At 45.9% G+C, this 17,335-nt stretch overlaps 1 protein-coding gene across 1 annotated transcript in view; it reads right to left on the bottom strand.

Annotated features, from left to right (window-relative positions):
- Ptprt (protein tyrosine phosphatase, receptor type T) overlaps positions 1–17,335 on the bottom strand; it is an 868,923-nt gene that overhangs the window by 19,183 nt on the left and 832,405 nt on the right. Inside the window, exons 22-28 of the mRNA XM_023714963.1 lie at positions 16,772–16,831; positions 15,925–16,041; positions 11,324–11,478; positions 7,856–7,991; positions 5,754–5,903; positions 3,753–3,926; positions 496–627 (exon numbers count right to left, since the gene is read on the bottom strand). Of these exons, the coding sequence (XP_023570731.1) occupies positions 496–627; positions 3,753–3,926; positions 5,754–5,903; positions 7,856–7,991; positions 11,324–11,478; positions 15,925–16,041; positions 16,772–16,831 (924 nt within the window). The remainder of the gene's footprint in view (positions 1–495; positions 628–3,752; positions 3,927–5,753; positions 5,904–7,855; positions 7,992–11,323; positions 11,479–15,924; positions 16,042–16,771; positions 16,832–17,335) is intronic.

Below are 17,335 nucleotides of genomic sequence, written 5' to 3' on the forward strand. Positions count from 1 at the left end.
GCAGCTGCCCAACCCAGATGGGCCAGGGCATGAAGCCAGAGCTTTGGGGAGAGGTGGTTCAGGAGCAAATCTTCCGGAAGTTTGAGGTCCAGGTTCTGGCAGCATGGGGTGCATGACAAAGGGGTCAGAGCAGGTGGGTGTGGCCAAACATTGAGTCTTCTTTAGGGCCACAGTGCTCAGTGTTGGAGAGGTGGCTTCCTGGCTCTGTAAGCACTCTGTGGTTATAGCAAGGGCCTAACCAGTGCCTGAGGCAGGCAGCAATGTTCACAGCCCTGGCCTTTGCTCAAAGGCAGGCTAGGTCACTGCTGGGGTTATCTGGGAAGAGGATCAAGCAAGAGGTTTCTTGTCTATGCGGGCAGCAGAATGGACTTCCCTGGTGCACATAGCCAGACAGTGACCATCACAGGGCACATCACAAGATCTCCCTCCCAGTCTACAGTGTGGCTCCCCTGACCTACCTGGACCCACCTAGGACAGCCCTTGGGCCTTTCTTACCTGAGCAGTGTCCATCTCATTCAGCATCACCACAGAGGAGCAGTTATAATCGAACACCAACCTCCAGAAGTCTGCCACAGTGTTGGGGAGAGGGTGCTGGGTGACCACAAAGGCGGCAGGTTGCTTGTGGCTCTGACAAAGGAATGACACAGACTTTGTAAAATACATAGCTGTCAGTGATATCCTGATGATGAGGAGGCCCTGAGCCTGCCAAATAGATTTCATAAAGCACCTGCCAGTTCTGTTATCTCCTGGTGCCCTGGTGGCAAAGGAGACCTTCTCGTAATGAACACGTTCTCCTCTAAACTAAGACATTTCATTAGGAAAGTGTCACTTGGAAGGGGATTAGCCAAATAAATTATTTATGTCATAGAGCTCAGCAAATAATCATCATTACACTATGAAATGAAAAATTCTGGATGCAGATTTGCTGCTCCGCTGACCAAGACATCTGTCAGGATATAAGGGATCCGCTGAGTCCCTGTGCCTGTGATGCTAGTAAGGGGTCGGACTGACCTTATATTGCATAGCTAGCTCCTGTCTCCAGGCTGGCTTGAGGACCGAGCTAGCCTGGCAGAAAATGGGCACTGTGCCCTGTGACTAGTAGGGCAGGGAAGATGCCTGGGTATCAGAGTCTCTTAAGTTAGGAGTTATCCATCCACCCACTCATTTGTCCATCCATTCATACATTCTTCATCCATTTATTTATTCAAACATCATTTGTAGAGTGCCTTTTAGAGGACTATGGGAAGATTAACACTGGTAAATTCTTAGGTGAATCTCAGCTCAGATTCTTTATTTGGAAAATGGAAATCATAAATGCTTTATAATTTTTTTTTCTGGTACCAGAAATCAAACTTGGGACCTTGCACTTGCCAGGCGGGTGCTTGAGTCACTGAGCTATATCCCCAGTCCATGGGAATCATAAATGCAAAGGAATAATTATGTTACAATTGAGTGAGATTTGGATGTAAAAGGACCAGCAAGCAAGAGCCTGGCCTTGAGCTCACTGGCAGGGTAAAAACACCTGGGACTTAGGTTTTCATCCGGGGCACTAGTAATAGAGGTGGTACACACTAGACCCAAGGTGTAACTCCAGTGGAGAAATGAATTAACTCAGCCCCAAATTCAGATGGGAAAAGGAGACCCAGAGAGAATGAACTATGTGAGTCTTGGAACTTCAGCTGGGTCCTGGCTGTCATTACCCTGTGAGACAGAGTGTGGGAAGATTGAACATCATCTGCATCTCATTAGTGGTTTGTGAAATCTGAGATGTAACCTGTGTTTTCCACAAGTTTCCTGGGGAGACAGTTCCTGTGAGCCTTTCAGCTGTTTCTACAGGAGTCCCAAGTTAGAAAGTGATGGAAGAGGAAGGGGACCAGGAAAATCGGTTCTAACAGGACACTAGACATTTATAGGGAGACCTGCTTTTCCAGGCTGTTCTCCTGGCCCATGGAATTGTCAGAAGAGGCTGGGAGGGCAGCACATTCAGTTGTTCAAAAGTCAAACTCCCTAGCCATAGATAGCATGGGGTTTTGATCCATTTCCAGATGTGGAAAAGAATCAAGGCTTTGGACCCAGCAGCCATGGGGCTCAGATTCCTGGGGCCCACCGTTTCTGAAATAGTTGACCTCAAGCAAGTCTGACCCTCCATATGTCTCTGAAAAATAGGGACAACAATACCTGAATGCAGAATGAGACAATACAAGTCCAGGATGCAACATGGTGCCCAACATTCAGGGGACATTAGCTTTCTTTGCTTTTTCCCCTGTCTCTGTGATAAATGCTCTATTAGACCAGCACGCCTGACAAAGCCTTATCTGAAAATATGCTTGAGATCCATGCTCCTGCCGAGTTTCAGGGATCAGCCAGCAATCCATTTCATGGATAACATCATTCTTTACCAGGGGAAACATTAAAAATTAACCCAGAGGACTTCATTTTTTTCTGCTAGAGGCAAAGCTGCTATGGTTACCAGATAATGCACAGACTGAGCTAGAATACAGATAAAGAGTTTTTTTTTAATATAAGAAAGGCAAAGGCCCAGGTGATGGCTCACAGGAGAAATGCCCTGTGGACAAAGAGAATACAATCAGAATCAGAGCTTGGCAGAAGGCATTTTGACTCCAGGCAGCATCTAACCTACTAAGTAGAGGCCAGGGGCTTGTCTGATAGTTGCTTGGACGAAGCAGGAAGGGAGTAGATTCAGACAACTAGGGGGAAGCGAGGGGAAACTTGGCAGTGTGGGAGCACCTCTTCACACCACCTGTCAGCTCAGGCGGTGCACATTCATGCTCACATATACATGCACGCACACACTGACCTTGGAAGGTCCTAACCTAAAACCAGAGGTTTCCCCTCTGTCTCTGGCTATTCGACATGACCCAGATGGTGCTCTCTGCTTCTGAACACACAGAAAGGGGTTTTTGTGGGATGTATGAGAAACTGTGGGCAAGACCCAGAGAGGCTTCTTGAGAGGGCAGGTTGGCATTGGCCTCCCATCAGCTCCTTGCTTCCAACACCTGGGACGCTTGGTGAAAAAGCTCAGGAGGGTAAGCAATCAGAGAAAAGCCCAGCGGACAGCATCCTCTGTTCCTGTGGAAGGGTCACATGAGCTATGAGGGCATCACCTTGGAGTGAGAAGGGATGAGAAAGGGTGCTTGGAACAGCTCATCCCCAATCAGGAGATGAGGCTCTTTGTCCTGAGTCTCAGGAGGCAAGATTTCTGCATGCTACGGAAATCAAGCAAGCTATGCTATGGAAATCAAGCAAGCTATGGGAATGCTCAAGAAATGAATTCTAGTGTGGCAGCTGGGAGCCCCAGCTTTGACTTAGCTACTATTTCTTTGGGTGACCTCAGACAACACTCTTTTACAGCCCAGTTTCCCTCAGTTTCTTCTGCTGAAAAGTATATGGATGGGACCAGATGGTCTGTGTTTCTGTCCTGCTATAAACATCTCTGTATTATGGGCACAGGATGATGGTAACCAGAAGTAGCTGGAAGACCCAAGGGTGGAATCACTTTAAGCTTTTGGGTTTAGTCTCTCCAGATTCTTTTAGCCAAGGAGCCAAGAGCCAAGCTTGTGTCCAGGTTTGGGCCTGAGCCCTTGGGATGAACAAAGGTGCTCAAGGCAGGCAGGTCAGAAGCAGGAGAGGTTGGCTGGTAGGGCCAGGGCCTTGGGGGTGCAGCCACCTCCACCTCAATAAGCTTGTCCCTGGAGTACCAGCCAGCAGTTTTCTGCCAGGGTTCTGCTTACATCCATCAGTGCTGCATTGATATAGTTGCTGGATTCTCCATCCACTGAGATGAGGAAGGGCAGGCAGCGGTCTAGAGGCAGGACATCCATGCTCCGGTTCTTATCATGGTTCCGGGGCAGGAGCCCGATGCTGCAGTCCTCAGGCCGGACACGGGGTGTCACAATGTTGAGTGTCTGTGGGACACAAGGCAGGCAGATGGAAACTGCTTAGATAGCTTCCTCTGAGGAGAGGGGACAGTGATGTCCCACTTTAGCTTCACTTGTTTATCTCCACCCTTTAAGCTTGGCCCTGCTGTCCCTTTCCATGGACACATACCTCCTCCATAGCGGTGGTCTTCTATCATAGCCCCCTCACTGCTACAGGACTGGTGAATTCAGAGCCTTTACCAGGGGCTTATATAACACTTAAAATGCCAAGGGTGCAAAGGAGCATGCCCATGGGCTCAGACCTGGGGCCTTGTCTCCTGCCAGCCAGTTGGACCGAACTGTCCAACTCAGCCATTGATGCCTTAAAGCACAGGCCAGCCAGAAAAGCGTGTGATAGGGACAGGAGTCGGGAACCCCTAATGAGTGCTAAAAACCACTTAAAGTGTCATGGAATGAGGAAAATGATTTACCAGCACTCTTCTGAGAAAGAAACCTGTATGAGGATGGAAGGATGCTCAGGGTAGATGAGATACCCGCAAGGGGTACGCTCTACTAGATCTGCAAAATTGCAGGGCTTGTGCTCTGCCCAGTGAGTCTTCAAATTTAGAACCAGAACTACCCCAGATAATAGAGACTAAATTCTGTGTCCATTGTCCTTCCATTCTTCAGGCATTTGTTATATTGTTTCTGCTGTACCTCAGTAACTGACTATTTGAAGGAGCATTAAAATATTGACCTAGCTGGGGTATCTGCCCATGAAACCATGAGCCTAGCCTTTCCTCACAGGCTTAAAGCATGTATGTGGGCATGATAGAAAGACCTTTGCTTCCTTCTGCCTGGTGCTCCACTGCTATCACTCAGGCAGGACTCTGGTACGGGCCTTGGGATAGAGGGCTCAACTCTAGCTTTGCTGTATTCAGTGAGTCGTGTCCAGACCACTTGGAAAAAAGTTGCCACATGTCTAACCATATGGGCTCCAAGGCACACATCTGCTATGACTGAGCTGTGCTGTAGAAGTACACTTCTGAAATCTTAATAAATAATCACTCAAAGATCCTGTTAAATTGCAGGTTTTCAGTGAGGACTGGGTAGAGTCCACAATTCTATATTTTCCAGGTGAAGCACCTGGTGCTCAGCTCTAGAACTTGCTATATTTCAAGTAGTAAAGATCAACTGAGAAAACCTGAGACCCTCCAGGGACAAAGAAGCATGAAATTCATATCTATGTGCATGACTTTTCTCCATTCATGACCTGAGGTAGGACTAAGAAAGATCTAAGTCTGCAAACATAATTACAGGTAGGTGCAAGCTTCAGCCCTCAGTGAGTTGCTGGCTTGTAGCTGCTCACGGCTGTGTGCTTGGTGTTCAGGACTGTATTCTGCAGCTGCCTGGCACTGCAGCCTGAAAGCCCATGGACAGCTCAGTTCTCACAAAGAAAGCCCCACAAATGTGCACAGTGCCACTGAAGTTGGCAGTCTCTGCTACAGCTTAAATGTGTACCCCACAAAGGCATCTGTTGCCATGGTGATGGCTTTAGACATTGGGTTCTATGGGAGATAATTAGGTCAGGAGAGTGGAACCCTTACATATGGAGTTAGTGCTCTCTAAAAAAGAGACACCAGAGCTTTCTTCTCTGCTTTCCACCACGTGAAGCTACAACAAGAAGGCAGCCACCTGGAAACTCGGACAGCATCTGAGTCCTGTGCAGACACCAAAATTGCCATCAGTTTGATCTTTGACTCCCCAGCCTCCAGAATGTGACAAAGCAGTATCTATTATTTAAACCACAAAGCCAATGAAAGTTTGTAATAATAGTTCAAACTGACTAGGACAGTCTCCAAGATTTATCCATACCTGAAATTCATCTTTGATCTGGCTGGAGTTCGTCTGTGGGTCCAGCCTACTGATGTTGTAGTAAAGAGAGCGGAACTCACACACGGGGATGGCCGTATTGCCGCAGAGGCATGCTTCCAGGATGGCATCGTGCACAAACACGTACTGCTCCTGCAGTCAAGGCGAGAAGGAACAGGGAGCTAGGTAAGAACAGTAGCCATGAACACTGAGCATGATTTATATTGCTGAACCCATTTTTCTTATCTTCTAACCCAAAGGACAAAGTCCTCATATCTCACGGTGGCTGCTTGATCCCCGGTGTGTGTTGTTCCTTATATAAGGTTGAACAACAGAATCATAATATAAATGAGAAACTTGTCAATGTATCATGGCAGGTGTTCTTGGTCCCTTGACCACCTCTCCTTTTTACCTTTACTGCTAAAAGCCATGTGCTGCTAATAACCTGTGATGATTCTTTTCAGAAGGCTTTCTCTAGACCCAGAAGCACACTTGGGCTGTGAGCTGGTAAACCAAGGTCAAGGAGGTCATGCCCCAGTAAGGAGCCCTGAAGCAATGGCAGAGAGGGAGCTGAGGACAAAACCCACACTCTCTCTACCCTTTGATGGGACAAATTAGAGATTCAGGTTCCTCACCATCAGAATTCTTCAGCTGGACCAGGGTCCAGGTGTTTACCATATTTAGCAGCCTGGTAAAACACCCTTTGTTGTTTTCCTTTCCTCCTCCTCCTCCTCACTTTTCTCACTTGACAACCAGGTGTCTTGGGATTACCTCCAAAACAGGGTCTTCCTCTAAAGCCTGTGTCAGATGCATCCCCACCCTGAATCTTTGTACCAGCTCTTCTTTTTTGAAACTCCACACCCCTTTCACTATACCTTTCAATGTTTTATTCCTTTTGGAAAGTCTTTTCTAAATCCAGCAGGCAGAACTTCCTGTTGGGATTTTAGGTTCATGATAAGTGATTGTTGAGTGAGTTTTATCCTGAAAAAACATCATGGTTTATTTCTCTATATAAAGTACATCTCCAGATGCATTATGCATGGACCTGGGACTCAGTAAAGCACTTGTCTGGGCTATAGTGCTAGAAGCCTCAACACTGGCCTGTGTGAGGTAGCTCAGAGCCTGCAGTGAGGTCCTGGGTGTGAACCTATTTGTGAGAGTCTTTCCTGCAGAGCCAGGAAGGAATGCTGTGTCCAAGGCCATAGGTAGCTTCATTTTGCAGGGATATATGATGACGCACACAGCTCCCATGTGTCCCAGTTCTGCCTGGGTGCACAAGAGCTTCACCAGAATACCCGGGCTCATAATAAAAATGACAAACCAAGGCAGTGGGTTAGTGAGAGTGGCTCGGAACTAAGAACATAGGCCTTGGTGGCCCTTGGTTCTGGGTTCTAACACAGCTGGCTGTGAGGTCTTGGGGACATGGTTTGCCAATTTCCTCTTCATTGATAAAATGGAGACTCTAGTCAGGGTGACACCATAGTACATTGCAAAATAGAAACAACACAGATGAGCATTCTCTGGTTCACAGTAGATGGAAAACAATAACGACAAATCCCTCTATTTACTTCCTTGAGCTCTAACTAGACATGAAGATTCCTAGAGGACTTTCTCTCCTTCAAGGGCTGAAACTGTGTGTATCTTTCTTAGAATTCTCAGCCTTGGGATCATGTCCTCAAGAATTTTGTTGATTAAGCCATTTTTTTTCAGTGACTGTATTCATACTTAGGACATAGTAGGCATTCAATAAATACCAGCCTGTTTCTTCCCTCTCACTTCTTCACCTAAGGCTGGCATACTAGTCAAAGAATCCCTGACAGCTGCCATTCAGTTGGGCTTGAATGCCTTCAGCAATGGGGAACACACCACCATTCTTCATGGGTAGAATTATCTTTAGGATTGGCTGGGGTTTCTCAGTCTCTACAGGGGTCTCACCATAGCAAGTCACATGGTCATTCACATCTCTCACTGAGCAACCAGGTGTCTCCCACTCCTAGGTCCTTCTCTGTAGGATGCCACCACCTAGGGGTCTCTCTGTCCTGCAGTGCTTTTCCTTGGCCCCTGATGGGCTGCAGGTAGCTGGCTGGGTTAGTTTCCCGACTCACCTCTGTCTGCACCAAATTGACCCTCTGTGCCCGCAGCTCACGTACGCAGTTGAAGATGTCCACCACCCCTTCGTTCTCAGCCATGTCAAGCATGGTATCAATGGCAATGAAACAGCCAGTCCTCCCAGCTCCAGCACTGGAAGAAACAGGATAATCTGTGCTAGCATCCTGGAAGGGGACTAGTTTCACCAGCTGGCCCCATCCTGAGGGTCATGCTGAGAGGCAATATGCTGCCAATATTAGGCAAAACCACTAGAATCTCAGCACTCTGGGAGAGGCCTGATCAAGTGACCAAATTTGGAGCCTCAGCTTCCTCCTTTGTAAAGTTAAGGAGTAATGCTTGCCTTGGGGGGCATCTTATCCGGACTGGTTCTTCCTGCTATACTCAGTTAGCAACATGTACTTAATGCTTGTTGATTGTCAGCATATTCTCAGCACTTCACAAATGTCATCTATAAACTTCCCTCTGAGTTTGATAGCAAGTTTTGTACCCCATTTCACAGGTGAGAAATCTGAGGCACACAGGACTTCCTTTACCTGAGACTACACAGCTGGCAAGTGGCAGAACAGGGAATTTCATCCAGGAAGTCTGATTCCAGAATAAGTGCAGATACACTTCCTTTTAAAGTAATACATATAATGCAAGCTTGCACAGTAGGTGGGCATGTAGTCTCCTCAGTTGGTGGATAAAGATAACCCACTTGTATAGAGTGAATATTTTACCACAGTGCCTGGTACTCTGGAGTTGCCTAACATATGTGTCTTTCCTTTTTCCTTCCCTTTTTTTTTTAGCAAATGCGCTGATGAATGAAAACAACAAATAGGGACAGAGATATAACACACAGGAAACGAGTGAGAGAGTAAAAAGGTAGAAACAGGAGACCTCTGAGCTTCCCCAAAGGCGGAGAGGAAAACAGTCCAATGCCCTGTATGTGACATTATCTGCACCTTCTTCCTCAAGACCATGAACCAAAGACTCAGTCATTCGACTGGAGTGGGTGATGATAACCCTGGACCCTTGTCAGGCATGAATTTCCTGACACGTGTTCAATTTCTGGTCTTTGATTGTTTTGTTAGGAGAATCTCAGACCAAGAACAAAATAACAGGAGAACTCACTGAGACTATAGCACATGGGCAATTCTTTCTGAGTGAGTGCTGGGTTCTAACATGATGATGTGGAACCGGAGACACACAAGATGTTTGCCTTAAGAGCACAGTTTTGGAAGGGAAGCCCACGCATACTATCAAAGAGGCCTGTTTTGGCTGTGTTTCATATCTTGTTTTCCCTATGTAAATAAATGTCTTCATCTAATAATGTGAAAGATCAAAGCAAATGTAAAGAGGAAGATAGATGGGGGTAAGGTGGAAAAGCAATATTAGCTGATAAATCCAAGAAACATAGGCCAGTGAGGACCATAACACACAATGATCTGGAAAGTAAACTGATAGGAATGGTCTTCCCATGACCAAAGGTCACAGCTTACATTGACTGAAGTCTGACCTAGACACCTGCCTCAAAATATGTCCCCTCTTCTACAATTCAGACCCCCTCAAAAGGGACTCCTCTCTCTGGACTTTGGCGTCCTGGAGGGAGTACAAAGAGATATTCATCTCTTGTTCTAGGTCATATTTTCAACATATTTTAAGCAGAGAAGCAGCCTGCCTTGGTTCTGAATTTTGGATGCACAATCAGTGAATGAGTTGTCCAGTGCCTATTAGTCTGTCTTCTTAGAGAGAAAATGCACCTCTTTTCCAGGAGCTTTGTAAAAATTGGACTATGTTTATTTGAGTATCACATAGTAATGAAACATGATATTTTATCCCAAGAGACCCCTGGGATCACATTCTGATTCTATTACTTACTATCTGAGTGGCCTGCAGTAAATGACTTAATCTCTCTGCATTTCAATACTCTCATTTGTAAAGTGATGCTAATAATAATAAAAATAATTCTACCTCATAACATTAATAGTATAATATATGTAAATGGCATGAGATTTTGTTTAAAAAGCATAAGGCATTCAAACTGCTAAACCCTTTGCCTAGCTGCACAATGATTTCTCAATAAATATTTGCTACTTACAGTCAACAAATACTTATTGAGCATCTACAATACACTAGATTCTGGGATTAAGAGTGGGGCTATATGGATTAGGAAGACATGGTTCCTGTCCTTGAGGACTCACCATTGGTGGAATGGAGGTATTACTCAGAAGCAGAGAAGAGTGATATTGTAAGTGGTTAGTGTATGTCAGGACTTCTGCTAGGCATTTAATGTGCATTGACCAATTCATTTAGTCTTCTTAGCCCCAGGAATGGGTGCTACTCTACTCTGATGCATTAAGGTGAATTTCTATGGAGAGACAGGAATGTAGCCATTGTTGCACACAGTGGAGAGCCTGATACATATTTGCTGTTGTATATTTGCTACAAATATTCACATTTCCCCCTACTCTTACAGTACAGGCTACCGTTTGGTTCATAGAGCTTGGGCACTCATGGACTAATCCCTTGGTTTGTGATGGGTTATAAAGCAAATAATTCATGCACAATGCTGACACACCCTGGAGGGTCCTGCCAAATCCTGAGCTGCTTTATCTGTGAAATGGATCTATATATCTACTATTTTAGAGAAGATGCATGGATGTTGGGTGAGAGTAGAGCTGGATTTGAGACATCTACAGTTTTCTGAGTCTTCCTGGTCCCTCGACTGATGTGGACATTGCCAGGGCAAAGGTGAGACCACCTGAGCATGCAGGGTCTGCAAAGATGGGCTGGACCCAAAGCCACACTCGAAAAGAGAGCCCCTGGGAAGGAGAGCAACACAGGTTGCCTTCTTTGGCCTTTAGGTCTGAAAGTTCACCCTCCTCCAGTTCTTCACGTCCTTGACAGAATACTTCATCATCATTTAGAAGAACTGAAAGATTTGTCACTCATTCTCAATGTGACTGAAGGTTAAAGATGAAAATATCTCCTATCTACAATCAAGGAAAATCTCATACTTCCATATACTCTTTGTTAAGGATGCTATGGGCCAGTGATTGATAGAACTGAAGAGAAGGCATCCTACTGCCATGTTAAGGAGCTATGGGTGAGAGGCTGGAGAAGACTATGTTAAATATCTTGGCTCTGCCATTCGACACCTGTGTCTACTGTTTCATATTTTGGTTTCCTCATCTGTAAAATAGGAATGATAATAACAACTGCTTCTCAAGGTTAGGTGATATAATGTGGGCATGCACCTATGACAGATGAAACAAGTACTACCAGTACCCTGGCCACATTGCCTGGTAACATAACACCGATGACAGCTACTTCTACTAAAGCTACTTGATGCTAGATGTTGGGGCTGGGTTCTCATCAGAAAGGATTAAGCACTGGAATTGGGTATCACAGTCACTGGACAAGAGAATGTCATCCTTACTAAGCTGCACAACACGCTTGGTTAGAGCTGGGCTTTGACTCACCTGCAGTGCACCACTATAGGCCCAGCTTCAGGGGGATTGAGGAACTTGACCTGACGGACGAAGCCTAGGAGGCCAGTGGCATAGCAGGGGACGCCATGGTCAGGCCAGCTGGTGAAATGGAAGAGGCGGAGTTCCCGGATCTCATGGTAGCCTTTCTGAGGAAAGAATGGGCCTCTGTTCTTCTAGCTGCTGCCTTCAAGCACCCAGCTTAGCACATGGGCAGCTGCAGCTATGTACTGAGGCGCCTGCCTCCCCGCTGCCAGGGAGGACAGGCCTTGGCAGCGTCATGACACAGTGACTCTGTGGTCAGGAACATTTGGACAATGGGCACCAAGTTAAAGCGAAATCAACTGCTTTATTGCAGGAGTACTCATAGACTTTTGTGTGTCAACTCATATTCTGAGTTCCAAAGAGAGTGACATATTGTTTTTTCAGAGGACTCTCTTTGAAGGTTCTTTCATTCAGTAGGTTCAGTCTGATTTTTCATTCCTTCAGGTAAAAGCTATTCACTAAGGATTATCTATGCTAGGACTTGGGCTAGGCACTATGAAGGAGGAAATAAAAGCCATAGCTCTTTCTCTGGAACAGTTCATGGCATTGCTAGGGAGGAAGGTGACTTTGTGGAGAACTGTAGTGGAGTACATAAAGGAGACAGTTCAGCTAATGTGATCCGGGAAGAGAGGAGAAATCAGGCACAGCTTCCTGCAGGAGGTGATGCTTGACTTGAATCTTGAAATAAATCAATAATGAAATTAGTTAACATCTATTAAGCATTGACTATATACCAGTCACTCTGCTGAACACTTCAATGTATTAATTCATTTAACCCTCATGTCAATCTCATATTGTTATCCCTCTGTCATGGACGAAGAAACTGAGGCTAGCAAGGCTTGGAAACCTGTGTAAGTCACAACCCAAAAAGTCGTAAGCTGACAATTTCACCCTAGCTGTCTGTTCCTATAGTCTGCAGGCCTCATCATTGTGACACTGAAGTATGGGTACTGCTCTGTTGAGGACCTGGAGGGGACCAAAGCAGAAGACCAGTATGGGTGAGGACAAGGGAATGGGACTTAGCATGTTGTGCGCAGAGAGCCACAAAGTGCACAGGGTAGTGCGAGGGGACCATGGAAGACAGCATTGGCCATGTGGGAGGACGGAGCGTTGTGTTCCCCAGGCCCTGGTGGAATCCAAGTCACAGCTTTGATTGCATCTCAAAGGCACTTACAATCCTCAGGGAGGCCACACAGGTGGCTGCATAGAAGGTGAACTCATAACCAAACTTGTAGTTTAGGAGGAATCTGCTGGCTGCCACCTAGAGGATAGGCTTGGATCGATGTTCCAGGCTTGTGTACTCACTCAGGTCTCCATCCCTGGACTGATGGAGCACATTCATCTCCCATGTGTCTTGGCTGATGACAGCTCAAAGTCCTTTTCTTCAGAGAACAGTGCCCCCATGGGGAGGAGAGTACAGCTGGCCCTCAGGCGCGCTGGGTGCTTGACTGTTCTTGTCATTTGCCCAGGACCTTCCCAAGGTATGGACTTTCAGTGCTAAGACTGCTCTGGATAAGCCAGATGGCTAGCTTTCCTCACCAGGTGCAAAAGACCTCTTTGTTTCCAGATTGGACCAAACGTACAAAGCAGTTTAGGCTCTGGGGCCCCCGTGGGGTCAGATGGCAGCAGACTCTGCTGAGACCAGGCCCTGGCCAGGTTCCTTTCTCCTTTCTTCACCCTGTCCCCTCTCTGTCACCCCCCTTGTCCTTTGAGCTCTCTGTTCACCTGGGATCTGGGCATCCACATCACTGCTACCTCCTGATCTGTTTCCAGGGAACCCAGATTGAGTAAGATGAGAGGCAGAGTCTGATTAGGGGACTGAGAACAGAGGCTGTGGCTAAGAGCAACGGGCGAGCTGAAGCTCACAGAACCTCACGCTCTGAGTCAGATGCACCCAGAAGCCCTGGCTTGTACCCTCCAGACTTATCCTGCAATGACGGATCAAAGGCTCTTCTTCCTAATGCGACCTTCAGGAAAGAAATCACTTACAGGTTATGATTTCTGGTCCCCAACTCGGGGACTGATTTTGAGTTAAAGCCCCAAGTGCCTGCCCGTTAGCATGAAGAGACTGTAAAGCTGAATTAATCCCAGAATGCTTTGGGGTTTTTCAGGTCGGTCACCTCCCTATGGAAATTAACTCCTCTTATGATTATTTAAAAGAGAAACAAAGACTCTCCCCTTGTACCTGTTTAAATGAGAAACAAAAAGACACCAAGACATGATCCTAATGCTTCAGCATGCTTTTCTTGCAAGTCTACCAGGGTTGCATGCTCAGGGCATAGATCTCAAGAGGGGCCACTGTCTTCCACCCCGACTTGGTTCCCAGAAATAACCACAGATGTGATGGATGAGATTGGCTCTGCACCTACATCTTCCTTATGGGCTTGAGCATCAGAAGCAGGGAGTGCTGGCTGCTAGTACCTCGCAGGTTCCCTCCTTTCTGGAGATGTGACCTTATCTGGCAAGGGCTGGCTCACCCCCAGAAACCCCCCATCAGCTATAGTTGGTGGACTGATTAGTGTAGGAGCACAAAAGTCTGGTATCCTGTCCTTTGTGATGTGGTTCACTCTTTGGAAGTCCCCTGTGGCTCAGGTCCAGGCTAGATTTTCTGGAGACTATCTTTGCTCTACCTGACACCTTTCTCTCTTGTTTGCCTTGTTCTCTTATGAATTTCTCCTAGAAGAACTCCTTTGGCAACTCCAGTTGCATCTGATCCTTGTCTGAGGTTCCCCTTGGAAGGAACTTGGCCCAAGACAACATCCAAGTACCTATTATGTGCCTCCTCTTAGTTGGGGTAGGGTGTGTGCTTCCTGACTTTTCCAGTGGAGTCAATAGACTTTAAGAGCATCCACATTTGAGGAGAAGAGAGAGGTGATGGGAACAACCAGTACAGCCTGAGGCCATATCGTGGCAGCAAGAATGTCACTGGGTGCATTTTGTGGTCCAGTCTGAATGGCAGCTGCTTTGCTCCTCATGAGCTCTCATCCAAATCTCAAGGGCACGTCTCCCAAAGCATTTAAGGAACTGGGCTGGATTCCCAGTTCCTTTGGGTCCTCAAACCTGTGGCCATGGGGTGCACTGAAGTTGCTGACTTTAGAAAATGACAACTATCATGTAGCAGAATGGGCAATGGACTTCAGGGGCAGACTATGAATCCTGGTTCTACTGCCTCAAACCTGCAAATCTGGACCCCCTACTTAAAGTCTGTGTCTCATTTTCTTTATCTATAAAATATAGATAAAGTACTACCTACCTCAGAGTATGGCTAACAGAATTAAATGAGTGAATCTATGAAAAGCTCTTAGAAAAGCCCTGGATGTAGTAAGTGCTCAGTAAACTTAGGTGGCCTTAAAAAACAGACACCTCTGACATGGTTTACTTTATGATTTGTTTTTGACTTTAACTGTGATGCAAAAGGGATACAGGTTCAGTAAGAATCTTGCTTGAATTGTGAATTATGATCTCTTCACCAACGTAGTGTGTGGTATGATACTCTTTGATACAGCAATCTGTAAGTCCCACTGAGTCATGCCATTAGAAGGGTGAATAACGAATACTCCACAATAATGCTCACAGAAGACCATGTTGCTAATCTCTAACGTTGTGTAGGTTGGGCATGTTAAATGTCATTTTCAAATGACAAGGGGTCAGGGCATAACCCCTGCATAAATCAAGGAACATCTGCATGATATAATGACATAGCAATGATGGTATAATAGTCTAATTATAAAGGCAATCATTATTTGGTATCCCATTCTTTTCTTGTTTTTCTTTTTGAGGCAGTGCCTCGCTATTTAGTTCAGGTTGGACTTGAACTTACTGTGTAGGGCAGGCTGGCCTTCAACTTGTGGTGATCTGTTTGCCTCATATTTCTCAGTGCTGAGATTATAGGCATGTGTCACCATACCTGGCAGGTCTTATTCTTGACACCACTGATGCTTTGGGCTGGAGAATTCTTTGTCATGGGATATATGCTTTGCTCTGTATTGTAGGTTATTTACCCACACCCCTGGCCTCCAGCCACTAGATGCCAGTAAAACCTACCTCCTCCCAAGTTGTGATGACCAAAACACTATCTCTAGATTATGACAAGTATCCTCTAAAGGACCAAATGACTCCTTCCTGAGAACCAAAGGTCTAGCATATGTTGAATTTTTTCCTCCATACATGGCATACTTCTTGGCATCTGCCAGCGATAGCAATCCTTCCATCCTTCACTTGGCTGGAACATTCTCACCCTTCATTCTCAGCCCAGTGCCTTCTCCCAGGCCCTTTCTAACTACTCCATCTTCCTATGGGTCTTTGCTTTCCCTTTGTGTGTTATTCTGTGACTTTTATTGTGCAATGTCTTTATTCCATTGGGTTGTGTGTTGGATGTCACTTGTCCCTTTCCCTAGACCTTTCATAGCAATTATTCAAGTCTGACCTAATAGCTAATCTGCTCTGACACTAAGCATGAGGCTGAGCACAGATCAGATCCTTGGTCTCTATATGGTCTGAATGGCTGCTCAGTCTGCTGGCCAGGCTGCCCACAGCCAAGAGTAGCTTACCTTCTGGACTGTGAAGGTACGAATGACATATTCTGCTAGGGGCTCTGTTTCAATCAGGGTGACTTTAATGTCTCCATAGACTTCTGTATCATCTGGCCAGTATCGCACACACTTCACCTGTGACCCAATGAGAGACAAGGAAGGACAGAGACAAAGATGTATGAGAGGGTGGCCGAATGTGAGCAGCCACCTCATCTGGTTTTCTCATTCAAGTAAACCCAAGGGACAACTTCAGTGACATTTCAGTCCATGGGGAACTCAGATGGCCAGGGACTGGCAAACTGCACAGGGCCAACCTCACTCCCAGAGGCATTGAGGTCATTAGAAATAACAATGGTATCTTCTGTTGCAAATCTCTTTGTCCTTTTCCAATGCATTATTACCCAAAGTGATCAACAAAACGAGGTAAGATAGGAGGGTATTATTCCCATTTTGCAGATGAAAGTAATACTCATTTGGAAGTTCAGTGCCTTGTCCAAGGTCATGTGGCCAGTTTTCTACTTTTGGCTGAGTCCTCTATCTGCTATATCAGGCTGGAGCAGGCTAGTGCAGTGAGCTGAGCAAAGATAAGAAAACAAGGCGGGAAACAGCTAGGGGATGGAAGCAGAAATGGTCAGGAGAGGGTCATTATTAAGAGGTGGTAGTTGGGAACTGGAAGGAGAAAGGCTCTTGGTTGGGGAAAGAATGAAAGTGCTGGGCTCAAAGGGAAGACTCTAAACCTGTTCTCTGCCCTGGAAGTGGGTACAGATGCCACGAACAAGCATTCCCACATGGGACTCTACAGGTCACATTCCACGAAGGAAAAAGAGATCATGGTTTCCCCTTAAAAGAACAAAAGCATTATTACCATTCCGGGGGACGCCGCACGGCCTAGCGTGGCATTTCCCACAGTGTGTTCCGCTGGGTGCTAATAGGTGTTAGGTAAAAAAAAAACAAGAAACAAAAAACAAACAAAGAAAGGTTTTGTGGTCAAATGAGTTTGGGAAATGCTGATTAAACAAAGTTAAACAGGCTGCCTCACTACAAGACTACTTGGCTCCTTCAATGCGCTAACACTAATGTGCTTCAGGATTCTTCAAAAGGGGCAGAGGACACAGCATTTCCCAAACGTATTTAACCATGGAACCCTCTTCTCACTAAGCATCCTGCTGACTAGCATCCCATGGAACCCACTTAGGGAAACGCTGGCATAATGCAACAGGCTCTGGAGGGAAATGCATTCATTGCATAGTTGTAAAACTCATCATCTTTCAGAAAGTGCTGAAATCTCTCTGAGACTTAGCTTTCTGCCAGTAATAATAGATAGCACTTACTTGACCCTAATATGGCTTTACTAAGTGTTCTGTGAATAATTTACATGTACTATTTTAATTACTTATCATCATAATCTTAGTGCTATTATTCCCATTTT

The sequence above is a fragment of the Octodon degus genome, unplaced genomic scaffold, assembly GCF_000260255.1.
Source record: "Octodon degus isolate 3935 unplaced genomic scaffold, OctDeg1.0 scaffold00037, whole genome shotgun sequence".
Lineage (NCBI taxonomy): Eukaryota > Metazoa > Chordata > Mammalia > Rodentia > Octodontidae > Octodon > Octodon degus.